Source organism: Pan troglodytes, chromosome 9 (genome assembly GCF_028858775.2).
Source record: "Pan troglodytes isolate AG18354 chromosome 9, NHGRI_mPanTro3-v2.0_pri, whole genome shotgun sequence".
In the NCBI taxonomy this organism is placed as follows: Eukaryota; Metazoa; Chordata; class Mammalia; order Primates; family Hominidae; genus Pan; species Pan troglodytes.
This window is the reverse complement of record NC_072407.2, coordinates 109,364,163-109,380,964: the sequence shown is the minus strand read 5'-3', so window position 1 is coordinate 109,380,964 and position 16,802 is coordinate 109,364,163. Positions and strand designations below refer to the sequence as shown.

The 16,802-nt window shown below is 36.7% G+C and overlaps 1 protein-coding gene across 4 annotated transcripts in view; it reads left to right on the top strand.

Annotated features, from left to right (window-relative positions):
- CWF19L2 (CWF19 like cell cycle control factor 2) overlaps nucleotides 1-16,802 on the top strand; it is a 120,444-nt gene that overhangs the window by 63,507 nt on the left and 40,135 nt on the right. For all 4 annotated transcript variants that reach the window (XM_009424104.4, XM_522171.8, XM_063783372.1 and 1 more), the window contains 2 exons: nucleotides 1,495-1,611; nucleotides 4,167-4,304. In XM_009424104.4, coding sequence (XP_009422379.3) covers nucleotides 1,495-1,611; nucleotides 4,167-4,304 — 255 coding nt within the window. The remainder of the gene's footprint in view (nucleotides 1-1,494; nucleotides 1,612-4,166; nucleotides 4,305-16,802) is intronic.

Sequence of the window (16,802 nt, the reverse complement as noted above, 5' to 3'; positions counted from 1 at the left end):
GTGTGGTAAAGTTAGATGCCAGCTTATAATGTGTTGCCTATCTCTACTATCTGGTAAGGGAGTGAGTAGAAAGATCTTTTAAAAGATGGCACTTCATTAATGTTCGTTTATTTATTGAGGAAGAAAAGTAATGATAATCTTTTATATCAATTTAGTATTGTGTGTGAATGTAGGATCAGTAATAGGTATATATTATTTTTCTTCCATTTCAGCAGGGGAACTAACATCTATTAAATGGAATTGGGATTGATTTTTTCTATAGTTGATTCCAATTGAGAAGAAAACTATAATGTGAATATTTTGCTTGGTCTTGTTTCAAATGGATTTTTAATGATTATTCCTTAATATTATTTTTGTTTTTAATTTTTAAAAAATAGATTCAGGGGTTGCATATGCAGGTTTTTTACAGGGATATATTGCATAATGGTGAGGTTTGGGCTTCTACCCATCACCTGAATAATAAAAATAATAGGTAATTTTTTCAGCCATTACTCCCTTTCCATCCTCCCTGCTTTTGGAGACTGCAGTGTCTATTATTTCCCTCTTTATGTCCATGTGTACCCATTGTTTAGTTCCCACTGTTAAGTGAGAACATGCAGTATTTGATTTCCTGAGTTATTTCACTTAGGATAATTGCCTCTAGCTCCATCCATGCTGCTGTGAAAGACATTTCTGTTTTTTGTGTGATTGTGTAGTATTCCATGGCATGTATACACCACATTTTCTCTTTTCAATCATCCATTAGTGGACACTTCAGTTGATTCCATGACTTGGCAATTGTGTGAATAGTGCTGGGATAAACATACAAGTGCAGGTGTCTTTTTGATGTAACAATTTCTTTTCCTTTGTCATTCTCTAATATTCTTTATTGATTATTAGGATCCTTCCAATAACATTCCATTTCCATTAGAGAATAAAGTTTACTCTTATTCTGTACTGTGCCAGGTTTATATTTGGCCAAAAGTTTGTAAGAAAAATATAGCTTGAAAGTGTGTGGGATATAATTCCTTCTGAAGAGTCAGAAAACTGAAAAGCATTTGAAGGCTATTAATAGAAAGAATAGAAGTTACGGGTAGTATCATTATATTTGCTAATTTAGCAAGTTTGTCTTTAGTTGTTTTATTTCTTATAATCAGATTTTAATAGAATCTTTAAATTTAAAAAACATTACATCTACTGCATAAGTGATGGGCACATGGACTATTGATACTTCGTCATCTTTTAATATTGTCTAGATGAAAACTTTATTTGAAATTTTCTTCTCTTGATTGCTTTTTTAAAAATACTAAAATAAACATTGGGTATTTTTTACCCTTTCCCCAAAAGATTATGTTCATTTTATAGTATAGAGAGTAATGAAAATCCAGGAGATTTAAGGCAATCCACAACGTTATGTGGAAATGTTAATCATTTTAATGCTTTTTTTGTTATTAAATAAAAACATTCAACATTCTTCACAATAATTTCAATAGTTATCGCTAAATCTTTTTATAGAATGAAGACCAGCAAGAAGTAATCCTTGTCAGAACAGATCAGTCTGGAAGAGTATGGCCTGTGAACACACCCGGAAAATCTCTGGAATCACAAGGAGGAAGAAGAAAGAGACAGATGGTATGTTTAACATATGTCTTTGTTTATTAATTCAGAATTCCTTCTTCCCCTTGGGGCTTTCTTTGTATCAGATTATAAAATATTTTCTGAAATGTGGCTTTTGAATGCCAATATTGGAAGGTAGGAAATGATCTTGTTACTACTTTTATTCTTAGTTATATCTCTTTGCCTTTTACAGAATGGAAACTAATCCAACTATTTTTTCAAATAGTTGTTAACATTGAATGTTTAAGGCAATTTTAATTTTAGCGTACATTTCTTTGATGTTGTTTTCAGCTGCTTTTGGCATACTTGCTATAGCTCTTAGGGAAAACTTTGGTCTCTCAGAGTGTTACTAGTGTTAGACAGCTAACTTGAGACCTGGTGATGGGGTATCCATACACAGTAATGGCTTAATTATGTAGGTGCCATGATCCTTTATAAAACTAATTTTCTTTTCCATTTTCCAACTCTAGTTAGTTTTTAGCACTACCTTGAGGCTCTTGAGCTGGCAAAAACAACATATTCAGCTTTCTCAAGTTTTTTTTATTTTAAATTTGGAAGATCAGACAAGTGATAATTGCATATACAAAAGAACTGTTCATTCAGAATATTTCTGTCAAATGTTTATTTTTTGCCTGTTGAGTGCCTGTGTTGCTAGAGATTCTAATTAATTCATCCAACAAATAGAAGTGGGATGGATATGTCTTCTAATGTAATGGGAGGAATTTGGTGGTTGGAGAGGAGGTACAGGAGGAGAATAGTAAAGGTTTGAATTATATGAAATGGTGGAACTGACTAGGGATCCATAAATGCATTGTCAGAAGGCATTGAGGGCCCTTTTTGAGTTGCGTATTACTGAGCAATCTAGGTATAGGAGTAAAGAAGGTAGACGCTTTCATTCATGAGTAGAGTTTGCTCTTTGAGTATAATGAAAAGACAAGAGGGCCAGAAATTAAGTGTCTGGAGCCAGGGGGTGATTGGAGTCATGGGATATGAGGTTTAAGCTAGTAAAGACAAGAATAATAATGTTGGAAAATGTAGTTGCACCCCTGTTCCAAAGATCTCAAAGAAGTTAAAGACAAGGTTTTATTTGGATAAGGGAATGTGAGAGCAGCATTGGAAAGATTTGATTTGAGAGGAAATATACAGTATTTTTCTGTTGCACACCTGGGTATGGAACCAACTGATAGGAAAATCTGGGACTGAACTAGATGGAGACCAGAATATCAGCTTTGCTTTTGATAAAGCTGTTTACAGAACAAGGGTTTAATAATTAGAAGTTGGTCTCTTAGTTCAGGCTACTGTAACATAGACTGGATGGCTTAAACAATAGAAATTTATTTCTCACAGTTCTGGAGACTGAGAAGTCCAAGATTAGGACTTGGAATGGCAGCTTCATTGTCTGATGAGGGCACGCTTACGGGTTTGTAGATGATAGTCTTCTTGTATCCTCAAATGGCAGAGAAAAAAGAGAGAGAGAACAAATGCTCATGTCTTTTAATAGAGGTACTGTATTAGGGTTCCCTAGAGGGCCAGAATTAAGAGGATAGATGTATATATGAAGGGGAGTTTATTAAGGAGTGTTGGCTCACACAATGACAAGGTAAGGTCCTACATAGGCCGTCTGCAAGATGAGGAGCAAGGAAGCCAGTCCAAGTCCCAAAACCTCAAAAGTAGGGAAGCTGACAGTGCAGCCTTCAGTCTGTGGCTGAAGGCCCGAGAATCCCTGGCAAACCACTGGTGTAAGTCCAAGAATCCGAAAACTGAAGAACTTGGAGTCTGATGTTTGAGGGCAGGAAGCATCCAGCATGGGAGAAAGATGAAGGCCAGAAGACTCAGCAAGTCAAGTCATTTCAACATCTCTGACTCGCTGGCAGCTGATTAGATGGTTCCCACCCACACTGAGGGTGGGTCTGCCTTTCCCAGTCCACTAACTCAAATGTTAATCTCCTTTAGCAACACCCTCACAGACACACCGAGGAAGAATACTTTGCATCCTTCAGTCCAATCAAGTTGACACTCAATATTAACCATCACAGGTTCTGATCCCATTTCTGAGTACTTCATGCTCATAGCCCAGTTACCTCCCAAAGACCTTGCATCTTAATACCTTCATACTGAGATTTCAACATGTGAATTTTGGGGCAACATAATCATTAATTTCATAGTAGTGGATTTGCTAATACTTCACCTCTGTTTTTGATATACTTACTCCATTTCTGGATGACTTCAGTCTTCCCACCACAGTGGTAAGGAGTTTTAACTATAAGGAGAAGAAGAGCAGAAAAGAGAGAAGAAGGGGTAGAGCAGTTTTACTCTTTCATCAAAACTCAGAAAGCAGATCATATGCTTCCATCCCTGGGGAAGAGGAGAGTAAAGAGGCAGAAGTAGGGAGTGTAATTCTAATGGAAGTTTTTTCACATGGAAACTGGCAGACTAGGGATAAACTGGAAGGAAAGGTTGTGATTACATAGTGGGATTTTTACATTTAACATCAGATATTTATGTAATCCATCAAGAAATACTTCAGAGACTCATGTTTTCATTAAATTAATATGTTCATTTTGTCATAGGTTTCAACCCATGAGGAAAGAGAAAGGGTCAGATACTTTCATGATGATGATAATCTAAGCCTAAATGATTTAGTCAAAAATGAAAAGATGGGAACAGCAGAAAATCAAAACAAGCTCTTTATGAGAATGGCATCTAAGGTAAGATATATTCCTAGGATACCTCTGAATTTTGAGAAGCTGATTATTCAGTGTAACAGTGATCTGCTTTTTGGAGAGATCTGGTTCTCTCTAATCTTGATTCATTTTATTAAATTAAATCCTTTGTAAGACTTATTAGAAACATGCATTTTGGAATTGATCTGGTTGAGAAACATACAGTTGAAATTTTGTTTGTTTTTAAATATAGACTGTGGTTTATTTCTTTAATGCATTCTGTGGAGATTTTAATTATACATTTGCTCTACCATTTAAGAGAAAATGTTAAGCCAGAGTTAATGATTGACAGTGCGCTGATAGTTAGGTTACCACTCCGTCTTGTCTTAACGTTCCTCCAGTTCTTCATAACTGTGCCATGAAGAGGTAGAAGAAAATATTTGCACTAATATATTATGGATTATGGAGAGGCATCTGGGAATAATCTTACATCTATTTATATGAAAATATATATTATTTTAACATGTCATTATGGGTAGGATGAATTTTTGTTTCAAATAGCATTCTTTGTTGCAGTTTCTTCCATTGAAGTCTCTTCCAAACACTACCATTAACATTTTTTATAAAAGAGACACTGGTATTTAAACTGTTCTGTAACAGGTTTTGGCAAACTGTGACCCCCATGGGAAAAATTCAGCCTACTGTCTATATTTGCAAATAAAGTTGTATTGAAGTACTGTTATACACATGCATTTACATATTATCTAAGGCTGCCTTCACTCTATAATGGCTGAATTGAGTAGTTGTGACAGAGAGTGGATAGTCCATAAAGCTGCAAATATTTTCTGTGTGGCTTTTTACAGAAAAAAATGGCCAACTTCCACCCTATAATAACAATGGTTACTTTTTGGTAGTGGGAGTTTGAACTGAGTAACTGAGATATAGGCAAGGGATGGGGAGACCTTTCACTGTGTATCTTTTCAGACTTACAATCTTTTATTTTTTAACTTTTAATATTCACATAATTACGTAAGTATGTTACCTGGTAAAAAAATTAAACTTAATGAAAACTAAGATAAAGTAACCAAGGTATCTGTATGTGTATGTTGTGTTGGGGAAGAGGGCAATAAATTTAAATAGAGTTTAAATGGAAATGGCTTTTGTACCTATCAGCAAGAGTTTCATGAGATCTTATATTTAGCCCATTAAGATAATTTTACCTCTGTTTATTTTGGAAAAAATGCCAGAAATTTCCTAGGGTCTGGAATTTTAATGCAGAAAGAAGGAAGACATGTTTTTATTAGAGTTTCCTTTTCAGAAGTGGTACCTCTGTATATGAAGTCTGAATTAAATAGTTTTAGTAATCTTATAAACCGTTCAAGTTTATGAACCATAAACCATTCAAGTTAAAGAAAAATCCTTCTTAAAAATTGTAATAATGCCGGGCATGGTGGCTCAACCCTGTAATCCCAGCAATTTGGGGGGCCTAGGCAGGCAGATCATGAGGTCAGGAGTTTGAGACCAGCCTGGCCAACATAGTGAATCCCCGTCTCTACTAAAAATACAAAATTAGCCAGGCATGGTGGCACGCACCTGTAGTCCCATCTACTCGGGAGGTTGAGGCAGGAGAATCCCTGGAACCCGGGAGGTGGAGCTTGTGGTGACCTGAGATCGTGCCACTGCATTCCAGCCTGGACAACAGAGCAAGACTCTGTCTCAAAAAAAAAAAAATTGTATAGCCATTTGTCAGTTCAACAGTTATTATTGAACACTTAATTAGTGTCAGATACCATTTTAGTTGGGGGATACAGAGAAGCAATTAAGTCAAAGTTTGTGCCCTCAGGCGCTTATATTTCTAGTGGATGAGAAAGTGAACAAATATATAAACTATGTAACAATATATTATAAAATTGAAAATAGTTTTGTAGAAAATGAAGCAAAGTAGAAGGAGCTACGATGATATTTTCAACAGAGTGTTGTTGAGGGAAAGTCTTTCCATATAGGTGATGTTTCATCAGACTGAAAAAAGTGAGTGAGAGGTCCTTGTGAATATCTGAGGGAAGATTATTTCAAGTAGAAGAAACAGCAAAGGATCTGAAGCAGAGACAAGCTTGAAGAACATCAAGAGACTGCAAAAAGACAAGTGTGACTGGTAGTAGAGGGAGGAAGAGAAAGAGAAGTTGAGATGAGATAGGAGACATAAGTCAGATTACGTAAGGCAGGGGGCCCATATCCCTGGGCCATGGATGGGTACTGGTCTGTGGCCTATTTGGAACTGGGCTGCACAGCAAGAGGTGAGCGGAGCGGGCCAGCCAGCATTGTCTGATCTCCACCTTCTGTCAGATCAGCGACAAGATTCTCATAGGAGCATGAACCCTATTGTGAATTAGACATGTGAGGGATCTAGGTTACACACCCCCTTACAAGAATCTAATTCCTGTTGATCTGAGGTGTAATAGTTTCATCCTGAAAGCACCCCCACCCCCACCACTGCCCTGCCACCCTGTCTGTGGAAAAATTGTCTTCCACAAAACTGGTCCTTGGTGCCAAAAAGGTTGGGGACTGCTGAGGTAGCGTCTTACAGGCCATGGATAACTTTCATATTTGTTTTAATGATGGGGAGCCATTTGAAGGTTTGGTTTTGTTTTGTTTTGTTTTTAGCAAGGCTGTGTCGTGATTTGGTTTATATTTTGACAGAATTTTTCTGGCTGCTCTTTTGAGAAGGCAGTGTAGAGAGGCATTAGTGGAAGCAGGAGATCACTTAGAAAGAGAGTATTATATTAGTTCAGATAGAGCCATGGATGGATTACAGTGGTAAAACTGGTGAAAAGTGTCAGGATACAGGGCATTGCTGGTGCTGTATATTGAAATGGGAAAAATTGAAGGAGGGACAAATTTTGGGGGAGTGGGAAATCAAGAATACTGTTATGGATGTGTGAAGTATGAAATGCCCGGTCACATGGTAGTGTAGGGTGACTGCCCCTGGAGTTCTGGGTAGATGCTGGTTCTCCCATATAGATTTGGATGCGTTAGCCTTTTTTTTTTTTGAGACGGGGTCTCGCTTTGTCACCAGGCTGGAGTGCAGTGGCTCAATCCCAACTCATTGCAACCTTCGCCTTCTGGGTTCAAGCGATTCTCCTGCCTAAGCCTCCTGAGTAGCTGGGACTATAGGTACGCACCACCATGCCCAGCTAATTTTTGTGTTTTTAGTAGAGATGGGGTTTCACCATGTTGGCCAGGATGGTCTCTGTCTCTTGACCTCGTGATCCGCCCATCTCAGACTCCCGAAGTGCTCGGATTACAGGCATAAGCCACTGCGCCTAGCTCTGTGTTAGCATTTAAATAGTATTTAAAGCAATGAGATCAAAGAAATTATTAATGAGGAGAGTCTGAAGACTGTCCTGGAGAGGACAGAAAGGATTCAGCAAATAAAACTGAGAAGTGCAGCCAGTGAGGCAGAAGGAAAACCAAGGGTGTGGTGTTTCAGGAGACAGGGAGGAGGCTGTGAATGACTGTGTCAGCTGCTTCTAAGAGGTGAGGAAAATCTTTGAAGATGGGAAATGGTCACTGGATTTGGCAGTGTAGAGGTTTCTGGTGACTTTAATAACTATGGGTTTTTCTTGGTCCAATAAGGAAAAAAGCATGATTATGTTGTGTTCAAGAGTGAATTTGGGAAGAATTGACCTTAGAAAGGAGCTGATTACCATCCATCAATTATATAAGGAGGAAAGGCAGAGTATTAGTATACAGATGTAGGTAGGTTCTTAAATTTGGTAGTAGAAAAATGAACAGGAGTGGCGGCTCACACCTGTAATCCCAGCACTTTGGGAGGCCAAGGTGGGAGGATCACTTGAGGCCAGGAGTTCAAGACCTGTCTGGGCAACAAAGTGAGACCCCTATCTCTACAAAAAATAAAAAATCAGCTGGGTATGGTGGTACTTATCTGTAGTTTCAGCTGTGCAGGAAGCTGAGGTGGGATGATCACTTGAGTTTAGGTGGATGTCTGAAACTGTGGATGGTACCAAACCCCTATATATGCTATGTTTTTTCCTATTCATACATACCTATGATAAATTTTAACTTATAAAGTATAATTGATAGACATAGTAAGAGATTAACCACAATAATCATAAAATACAAGTATAGCAATATGCCAGCATTGCTACTCTCGCAATTTCAGGCTATTATTAAGTAAAATAAGGGTTACTTGAACACAAACTCTCTTATGCTGCAACAGTCAGTCATAACTGAAATAGCTACTGAATAACTAAATAGACAGACAGGTAGCATACATAGCATGGTTGTGCTGGACAAAGGGCTGATTCATGTCCCCTGGGGGGGATGGAGTAGAACAGCATATTTCATCACACTACTCAGAATGCCATACAATCTAAAACTTATGAATTGTTTATTTCTGAAATTTCCCATGTAATATTTTCAAACCACAGTTGACTGCAGGTAACTGCAGCCACAGGAAGTGAAACCACAGGTAAAGGGGGGTTACTGTATTGTATAGGATTGGTTATTTAATATTAGCTGATTTGGCAATAATTGCATCTTCATTACTTTCCCTAAACATTTTACATCTTTGATTTTTTTAATTGACGTTTAGATAAATTGACGTTTAGATAAACTATTGAATGTGCAGCTGATACACATTCAGTCCAGAATTTAAAAAAAATTTTTGATTGATCAATTTATATATTATTGAATTTGTGGTAGTGTTGTATTAATATCTTGACAAATGTGTTATTTTTATTCAAGCAAATTGGTTTTTTTTGTATTATTTAACGGAGGTGTTTTTTCTAAATATGCAAAGCAATGCCCGTTCCTACCTATGTGCAGTGGGGCCAATGGAAGTACAGGTTGCTATGGAAATGCTGATTTCACATTGGGATTTTTAGTTCATCCTGACTGATAATTACAGCAGAGTAGCAATTTGTTTTGTATGTTTAATAATTAAAATCAGCTCTGCTAAAAATTTGAGGCGTTACTAAAAGCCTATAAAAAAAAGAAAGTATTTGAAGTGTTGGCCATTTCTAAGAATACTGTGCCTAATCCTTTCACTCTTAAAAGTTTATGAACTAAAGTAGCTAAGTTATTGAATTTTTGATAGTAATATTGCTGGTATATAGTTTAGTTATGTCAAATAGTTTCATGAATGACTCCAAAAGCTCATTATCCTATGTTTCTTTTTATTATTAGTTAAAAATGATTAGTCTAGTTTAAAGTCATTAGAGGTTGGCAAACTTTTTATGTTTCTTTTTATTATTAGTTTAAAGTCATTAGTTTAAAGTCATTAAACAGAGGTTGGCAAACTTTTCTTGTAAAGGGCCAGACAGTAAATATTTTTAGCTTTCTGTTGCAATTACCAGCACTGCTGTTGTAGCACAAAAGCAGCCATACACAGTATGAAAATGAATGGGTTTGACTATATTCCAACAAAACTTTATTTACAAAAACATATGGATGGCCTGATGTGGCTTGGAAGTTGTACTTTTTCAATCCCTGGACTAGGATATAAAATCTTCAATGCAAATGTATTTGAATTTAGATACAGGTTGAACATACCTCATCCAAAAATTAGAAATCTGAAATGCATTAAAATTCAAAATTTGTTGGGCACCAAAATAATGACACATTTGCTTTCTGATGGTTCAGAATACACAAACTTTGTTGCATGTACTATTTAAAACGTTGTATAAAATTACCTTCAGGCTATATGTATTAGGTATGTATGAATCATAAATGAATTTCAAATTTAGACTTAGGTCCCATCCCCAAGATGGAATGTATATGTAAACATTTTAAAATCCAAAACAATTCAAAATCTGAAACACTTCTGGTTCCAAGCATTTTGGATAAGTGATATTCAACCTGTATGTCTCTTACTTAGTAGTTTCCCTGAAAATGGATCTTGGGCCTTGGGAAAAGTAGCTAGTCAGGAATAGTTGATATAAATTTATAAAACAAGAGTCTGCTTATTTATTTAGTCAACAAATGTTAATTGAACTCATTCAGTGTATGAGGTGTTCTACTGGGGACACACTGGCACATGAAGAAGAAATGATCCTTGACTTTATGGAGCTTATTAGGCTAGTGGGGAAAAGGAAGCACTAAATAAATAGCTATGAAAAATAGTTCAGTGATCTTGGATGTACAAAGAACTGTGACAGACAAGTGAAAAGTCTTTTGGAAGTAACACCTGGGTGACCCAATTTAAACTGGGGGCACAGGAAAGATTTCATGTTGAACAGAAATCTGATACTACCTGGGCTCAGTATTCAGATCTGCCCTATTGCCTTTTGCTGTTGATGTGTATTTCACTTTTTATTAGTACCTTATATTTGTTTATTTAATTTTTATTGCCCATTCTTTTCTTGCATTTCCAAAATTCAGGTTATATTTATGTTCTTTCCAGTTGTATTTTACCATTAAATCTTTAATAGCATATCTTTCTTATAACAAAACCAAGAAAGGTATCTCATGACAAATATGAACTTAATTGTGTTTGTATAGGGGAATTATGATTCTTGGTTTTTTTATCCTTTCTATATTTTTCAGTTTTTTTGAATATGTACTACATAATTAATGAAAAGAGGGGAATACAAAATACCCTGAAAAAGATGTGTAGAGAAAAACTCTCTTTTAAAGTGTGTTTTTCCTCTACTCTTAAATCACAGTCATCAGCACAGAAGACTTCTGTGACCAAATGTGTGGGTTTTTTTCTTCACGCACCGAGCAGTGGACACCGGCAAGATGTCCTCTAATTCAATTCCAACACTGTCTACCTGGAGATAGTGTCTGATTCCACAGGTTGGGGTCTCAGTCCCCAAGTCTGTCCTCCAGATGCCCAGACTGGTACCAGTCACAAGTCTGGGCTTCCAGAACTTCTGACCACCCAGCTTCAAGTTGGGGTTCACATGACCCCCCACTTCGGGTACGATTAATTTGCTGGAACAGCTCACAGAATTCAGGGAAACACTTAAATTACATTTACTGGCTTATTATAAAGGTTATCATAAAGGATATAGGTGAAGAGATGCATAGGGCGAGGTATGGGGGTGCAGAGCACGCTTCCTTGCCATCCCTGGGAGTGCCACCCTCCAGGAACCTCTACGTGTTCAGGTATCCAGAAACTCTCTAAACCCAGTCCTCTTGGGTTTTTATGAAGGCTTCTTGACTTCAGTATTCCTTCCCCCATTGCATAGGGTGTGACCCTCTCTGGGGATGGTCTTAAGACCCACAATAAAAAAGGTAGGAGAAGATTAGAGTCCTGCCTTGGGGCAGGTGAAAGGAGGGCAGGAGAGAGACTCTTGTTTCCTGAGGCCTGCCTCTGAGGCTTGAGATACCCAACATTATAATACAAGACTGTAACAATAGCTATGGGAGTTATGAATCAGGAACTGTGAATGAAAACCAACGCATATCATAACACCACAGAAGCATATGTTGGTCTAATTTTCTTACCATAGATATGCCAGTATGTTTACTATGTTATGTTACTTTATTATGTTCTAGAACATAATAGATATATAGTAACTTATTTTGGATAAAGAAATTTCTTCCTTTGAAATCATAGAGCCAAAGAATTTTAGATTTGGAAAGGGACCTTACTAATCTTGTTTCACCTTTCACATCTTACAGCTGAGGGAACTGAGACTTTGAGAGAATTAAATGACTTACGCAAGGCTAAGTAACTTTCCTAGTCCCCACAGCTAACGAGTTGCAAAAGCCAGCACCAGAAGCTTCAGCTTTACTTTTCAGTCCACATTAAACAGTACTGTCATTCAAATGACTCATGTTAATGGATAGTTGTTTACTGTTGCCTAAATTTAATTGTCTTTGTCCAATTTCCATGTATCATTTATTGCTATTTGGGAATAATAAGCTGTGTATGCTTTGCTCTTTCTTAAAATACATTCTATTGACTCCAGCATTCTTTAAATATAAACTCTTCCATTTAAAATTTAAGACGTCAGTGTTACCTTGGCAACGTAAACTCAGGCACATCTTCAAGAGATCTATATACATCTTTCCTCATTAATTCTGTTGAGACTGTGGGCAGTAATTTTATCCTTTTTGTACTAATAGACCATTAAACATGGGCCGGAGGGGAGGAAAAATGAAAGGTGTAAGAGGGGAATGATAAGGGAGAGAAAAAAAGACTCCAGTAATTAGGATTTTACCTTAAGTTATTAAAAAAATATGATTTTATTGTCTAATAAAGTGTTTGTATTTTTACTGATTTATTTTCTCTTGTTTGTAACACTTAAGGCTTAATATATTTTCCCCGGAAGTAGTCTTTAAGATACATATTACATGTTTCTCTAATAATATACACTTGAAATCCTCTACTTTTTTATTCTCAGTAAACTAATAATATCAAATTTTGAGAGATTAAGTGATATACCATTCTTAAATGTATGATTAGAATAAGGTAAGGAATATTGAAATTGCCAGCTTATTGCAGCAGCCCCTTGGTCATTTTCATTCTCATAGACTTTAATAGATACACAGTGAAATTATCTTTGCAAGAGGCCAAATCCAAGAGTATGAAATCATTTATATGTTCCTGTGATATCCCCTAAAGGAAATTTGAAATTTGTATGTCATAAAATAATAACGTGATATTTTTCCTTTTTGTAGAACCGAATAAGATAAATATTGACTTAGTTTATTCGTTTTCCAAAATATGTAAGCTTGAATCCAGTTCAAGCTGCTGAACAAAATAATTTTTGTTCTTCTGAACCTCACCTATAGGTGATGGGAGTGGGAGGAAGGTGGGATCATAAGAAGAATTTATTTAATGTTTTTTTGTTCAGGTCCTAGTTGGGTTTTTTATGGCAAAATATACATAACATAAAATTTACCATTTTAACCATTTACAGTATACAATTCAGTGGCATTAAGTATTAATAAATTGAAATATTTTGCAACCATCACCACTATCCATTTCCAGAACATTTTTTCATTATCTCAGACAGAAGCTCTATACCCATTAAACAGTAGTTCTCCTTCCCACTGTCCTGCTCACTTCCATTTACCCCAGCCTCCTGGTCACCTCTTTCTGTCTTTGTGAATTTGCCTGTTCTAGGTAATTAATGATAAGTAGAATCATATAATACTTGTCCTTTTGTATCTGATTTATTTCACTTAACATAATGTTTTCAAGTTTTGCAAGTATTTAGCATGTTTCAGAATTTCATTGCTTTTTAAGGCTGAATAACTCTATTATATGTATATAACACATTTAAAAACTCCATTCATTTGTTCATGGACACTTGGGTTGCTTCCATCTTTTGGCTGTGTGAATAATGCTCTTAGGAACATTGGTGTGCAAGTCTCTGCTTTCAATTTGTTTGGGTATACATTAATATCTAGACATGGAATTGCTAGACCATATGGTAACCCTATGTTTGACTTTTTGAGGAACCACCAAACTATTTCCCACAGTTTGAACAATTTTACACTCCCACTAGCAATGCACATAGGTTCCAACAGTGTCTCCACATTCTTGCCAACACTTATTTTTTTTTATTTTGTTTTGTTTTTTGTAAAAGCTATCCTTGGTGTGAAGTGGTATCAGATGTGATCAGGTCCCAGTTCTTGACACTGGTGAGATTTTATGAGGTCTTTTGGACAGTTCTCTCAGATTTTAATCAAAGTTTAAATTGTTGACAGTTGAGCATAGTGGTTTAATAGCTTCACTATCCATAGAGTCCAAAATGATATGAAGTTTATATTTAATCAGTGAATTCATCTATTTCCAATGGATTTAAGGGCTTGGAGCGTGAAGGATAGTTTCACAGTTATGATTAAAATTTTGATTTAATAAACATTGTCATAAAATTTGAAATGGTTTTGTAAGAATTAGACTGCAGTCTATTTTTCATTGTTGGTAATCCTTGTGTAATAATGCAGCACTTATTGAATAGATTCATTGCAAACCATTTTTTTTCTATATAATGACACTAAAATAAGCCTCTAGTTTTCATAGAGTTTTTATTCAAGGATCTTAGTATCTGATTTTTTTTTTTTTTTTTTTGAGACGGTGTCTCGCTCTGTCGCCCAGGTTGGAGGGCAGTGGTACGATCTCAGCTCACTGCAAGCTCAGGCCATTCTCCTGCCTCAGCCTCCCGAATAGCTGGGACTATAGGGGCCTGCAACCACGCCCGGCTAATTTTTTTTGTATTTTTAGTAGAGATGGGGTTTCACTGTGTTAGCCAGGATGGTCTCGATCTCCTGAGCTCGTGATCCACCTGCCTCGGCCTCCCAAAGTGCTGGGATTACAGGCGTGAGCCACCGCGCCCGGCTGAGTATCTGATTCTTAATAAAATGACAGTTAATTTGTAGTATTTCAGGTTTTTCTTTATGCAGACATCAAAATGGGAAAACAAATTAGCTTTCATGGTTAGAAGACATTAATATTTTTGTGTGTTTAAAATGTAGGTTATGAATTCACTTCTGGTAACTTCTTCTGTAACCAGGCTTGAATTTGGAAACTGATTGAACAGGTTATCAGTAGTAAATCAGTTTAACTCCCTAACTCATGTGGATGGTTGTTATTAGTGGATACAAAAGAACTTTTCATGTGCAGTTATCAGAATCAGAATCCCTCTGGAACATGGCTTCACAGCCTTAGCACTATTGATATTTTGGGCTGGTTAAGTCTTTGTTGTAGAAGGACTGTCTGTGAACCATAGAAGATTTAGTAGTATCCCTGGCCTCTGGCCAGTAAATACCAATAGTAACCCCTCTCAGCCTAAGTTGTGACAGCCAGAAATGTCTCGAGATATTGCCAGATGTCCCAAATAAGGGCCAGGAAGCAAAATTGCCTCATTTGAGAACACAATCTTGGGAGAATCTGGGAGAAAATAGTAATAACTACAAATTTTTGAGGACTTGCTAGGTGCCAGATCCTTTTCATACCATAATACTTACAATTGTCTCTCAACAGGGTATAATTAACCCCATTTAATAAAAACTGTTGCTCAGAGATATTCAGTAGCTTGCCTAGGATCACGTATCTCTTTAACGAATCTGGCTTGTTTTCAGTATTTCCTATATCATTGTGTAGTACTACTATCTAACCTAGATTAGAAAGCTAGTAGTCATCAGATGAGGGAGAATGATCTCTCCTTTGTTCTCCACATCCAGTCTGTCACCAATCTTGTCTTCCTATGCCCAATCTACTTCTCTTTGTTCCTGTTGCCATCACACTATCGATGCTATCTTTGTTTCTTTTTTTTTGTTACAATATATATTTATTGACTTTATAATTTAAACATTTTGTAACTTTATTTTATTTTTATTTATTTATTTATTATTATTATACTTTAAGTTTTAGGGTACATGTGCACAATGTGCAGGTTAGTTACATATGTATACATGTGCCATGCTGGTGCGCTGCACCCACTAACTCGTCATCTAGCATTAGGTATATCTCCCAGTGCTATCCCTCCCTCCTCCCTCCACCCCACAACAGTCCCCAGAATGTGATGTTCCCCTTCCTGTATCCATGTGTTCTCATTGTTCAATTCCCACCTATGCGTGAGAATATGCGGTGTTTGGTTTTTTGTTCTTGCAGTAGTTTACTGAGAATGATGATTTCCAATTTCATCCATGTCCCTACAAAGGACATGAACTCATCCTGTTTTACGACTGCATAGTATTCCATGGTGTATATGTGCCACATTTTCTTAATCCAGTCTATCATTGTTGGACATTTGGGTTGGTTCCAAGTCTTTGCTATTGTGAATAGTGCCGCAATAAACATACGTGTGCATGTGTCTTTATAGCAGCATGATTTATAGTCCTTTGGGTATATACCCAGTAATGGGATGGCTGGGTGAAATGGTATTTCTAGTTCTAGATCCCTGAGGAATCACCACACTGACTTCCACAATGGTTGAACTAGTTGACAGTCCCACAAACAGTGTAAAAGTGTTCCTATTTCTCCACATCCTCTCCAGCACCTGTTGTTTCCTGACTTTTTAATGATTGCCATTCTAACTGGTGTGAGATGGTATCTCATTGTGGTTTTGATTTGCATTTCTCTGATGGCCAGTGATGGTGAGCATTTTTTCATGTGTTTTTTGGCTGCGTAAATGTCTTCTTTTGAGAAGCGTCTGTTCATATCCTTCGCCCACTTGTTGATGGGGTTGTTTGTTTTTTTCTTGTAAATTTGTTTGAGTTCATTGTAGATTCTGGATATTAGCCCTTTGTCAGATGAGTAGGTTGTGAAAATTTTCTCCCATGTTGTAGGTTGCCTGTTCACTCTGATGGTAGTTTCTTTTGCTGTGCAGAAGCTCTTTAGTTTAATTAGATCCCATTTGTCAATTTTGTCTTTTGTTGCCATTGCTTTTGGTGTTTTAGACATGAAGTCCTTGCCCATGCCTATGTCCTGAATGGTAATGCCTAGGTTTTCTTCTAGGGTTTTTATGGTTTTAGGTCTAACGTTTAAGTCTTTAATCCATCTTGAATTGATTTTTGTATAAGGTGTAAGGAAGGGATCCAGTTTCAGCTTTCTACATATGGCTA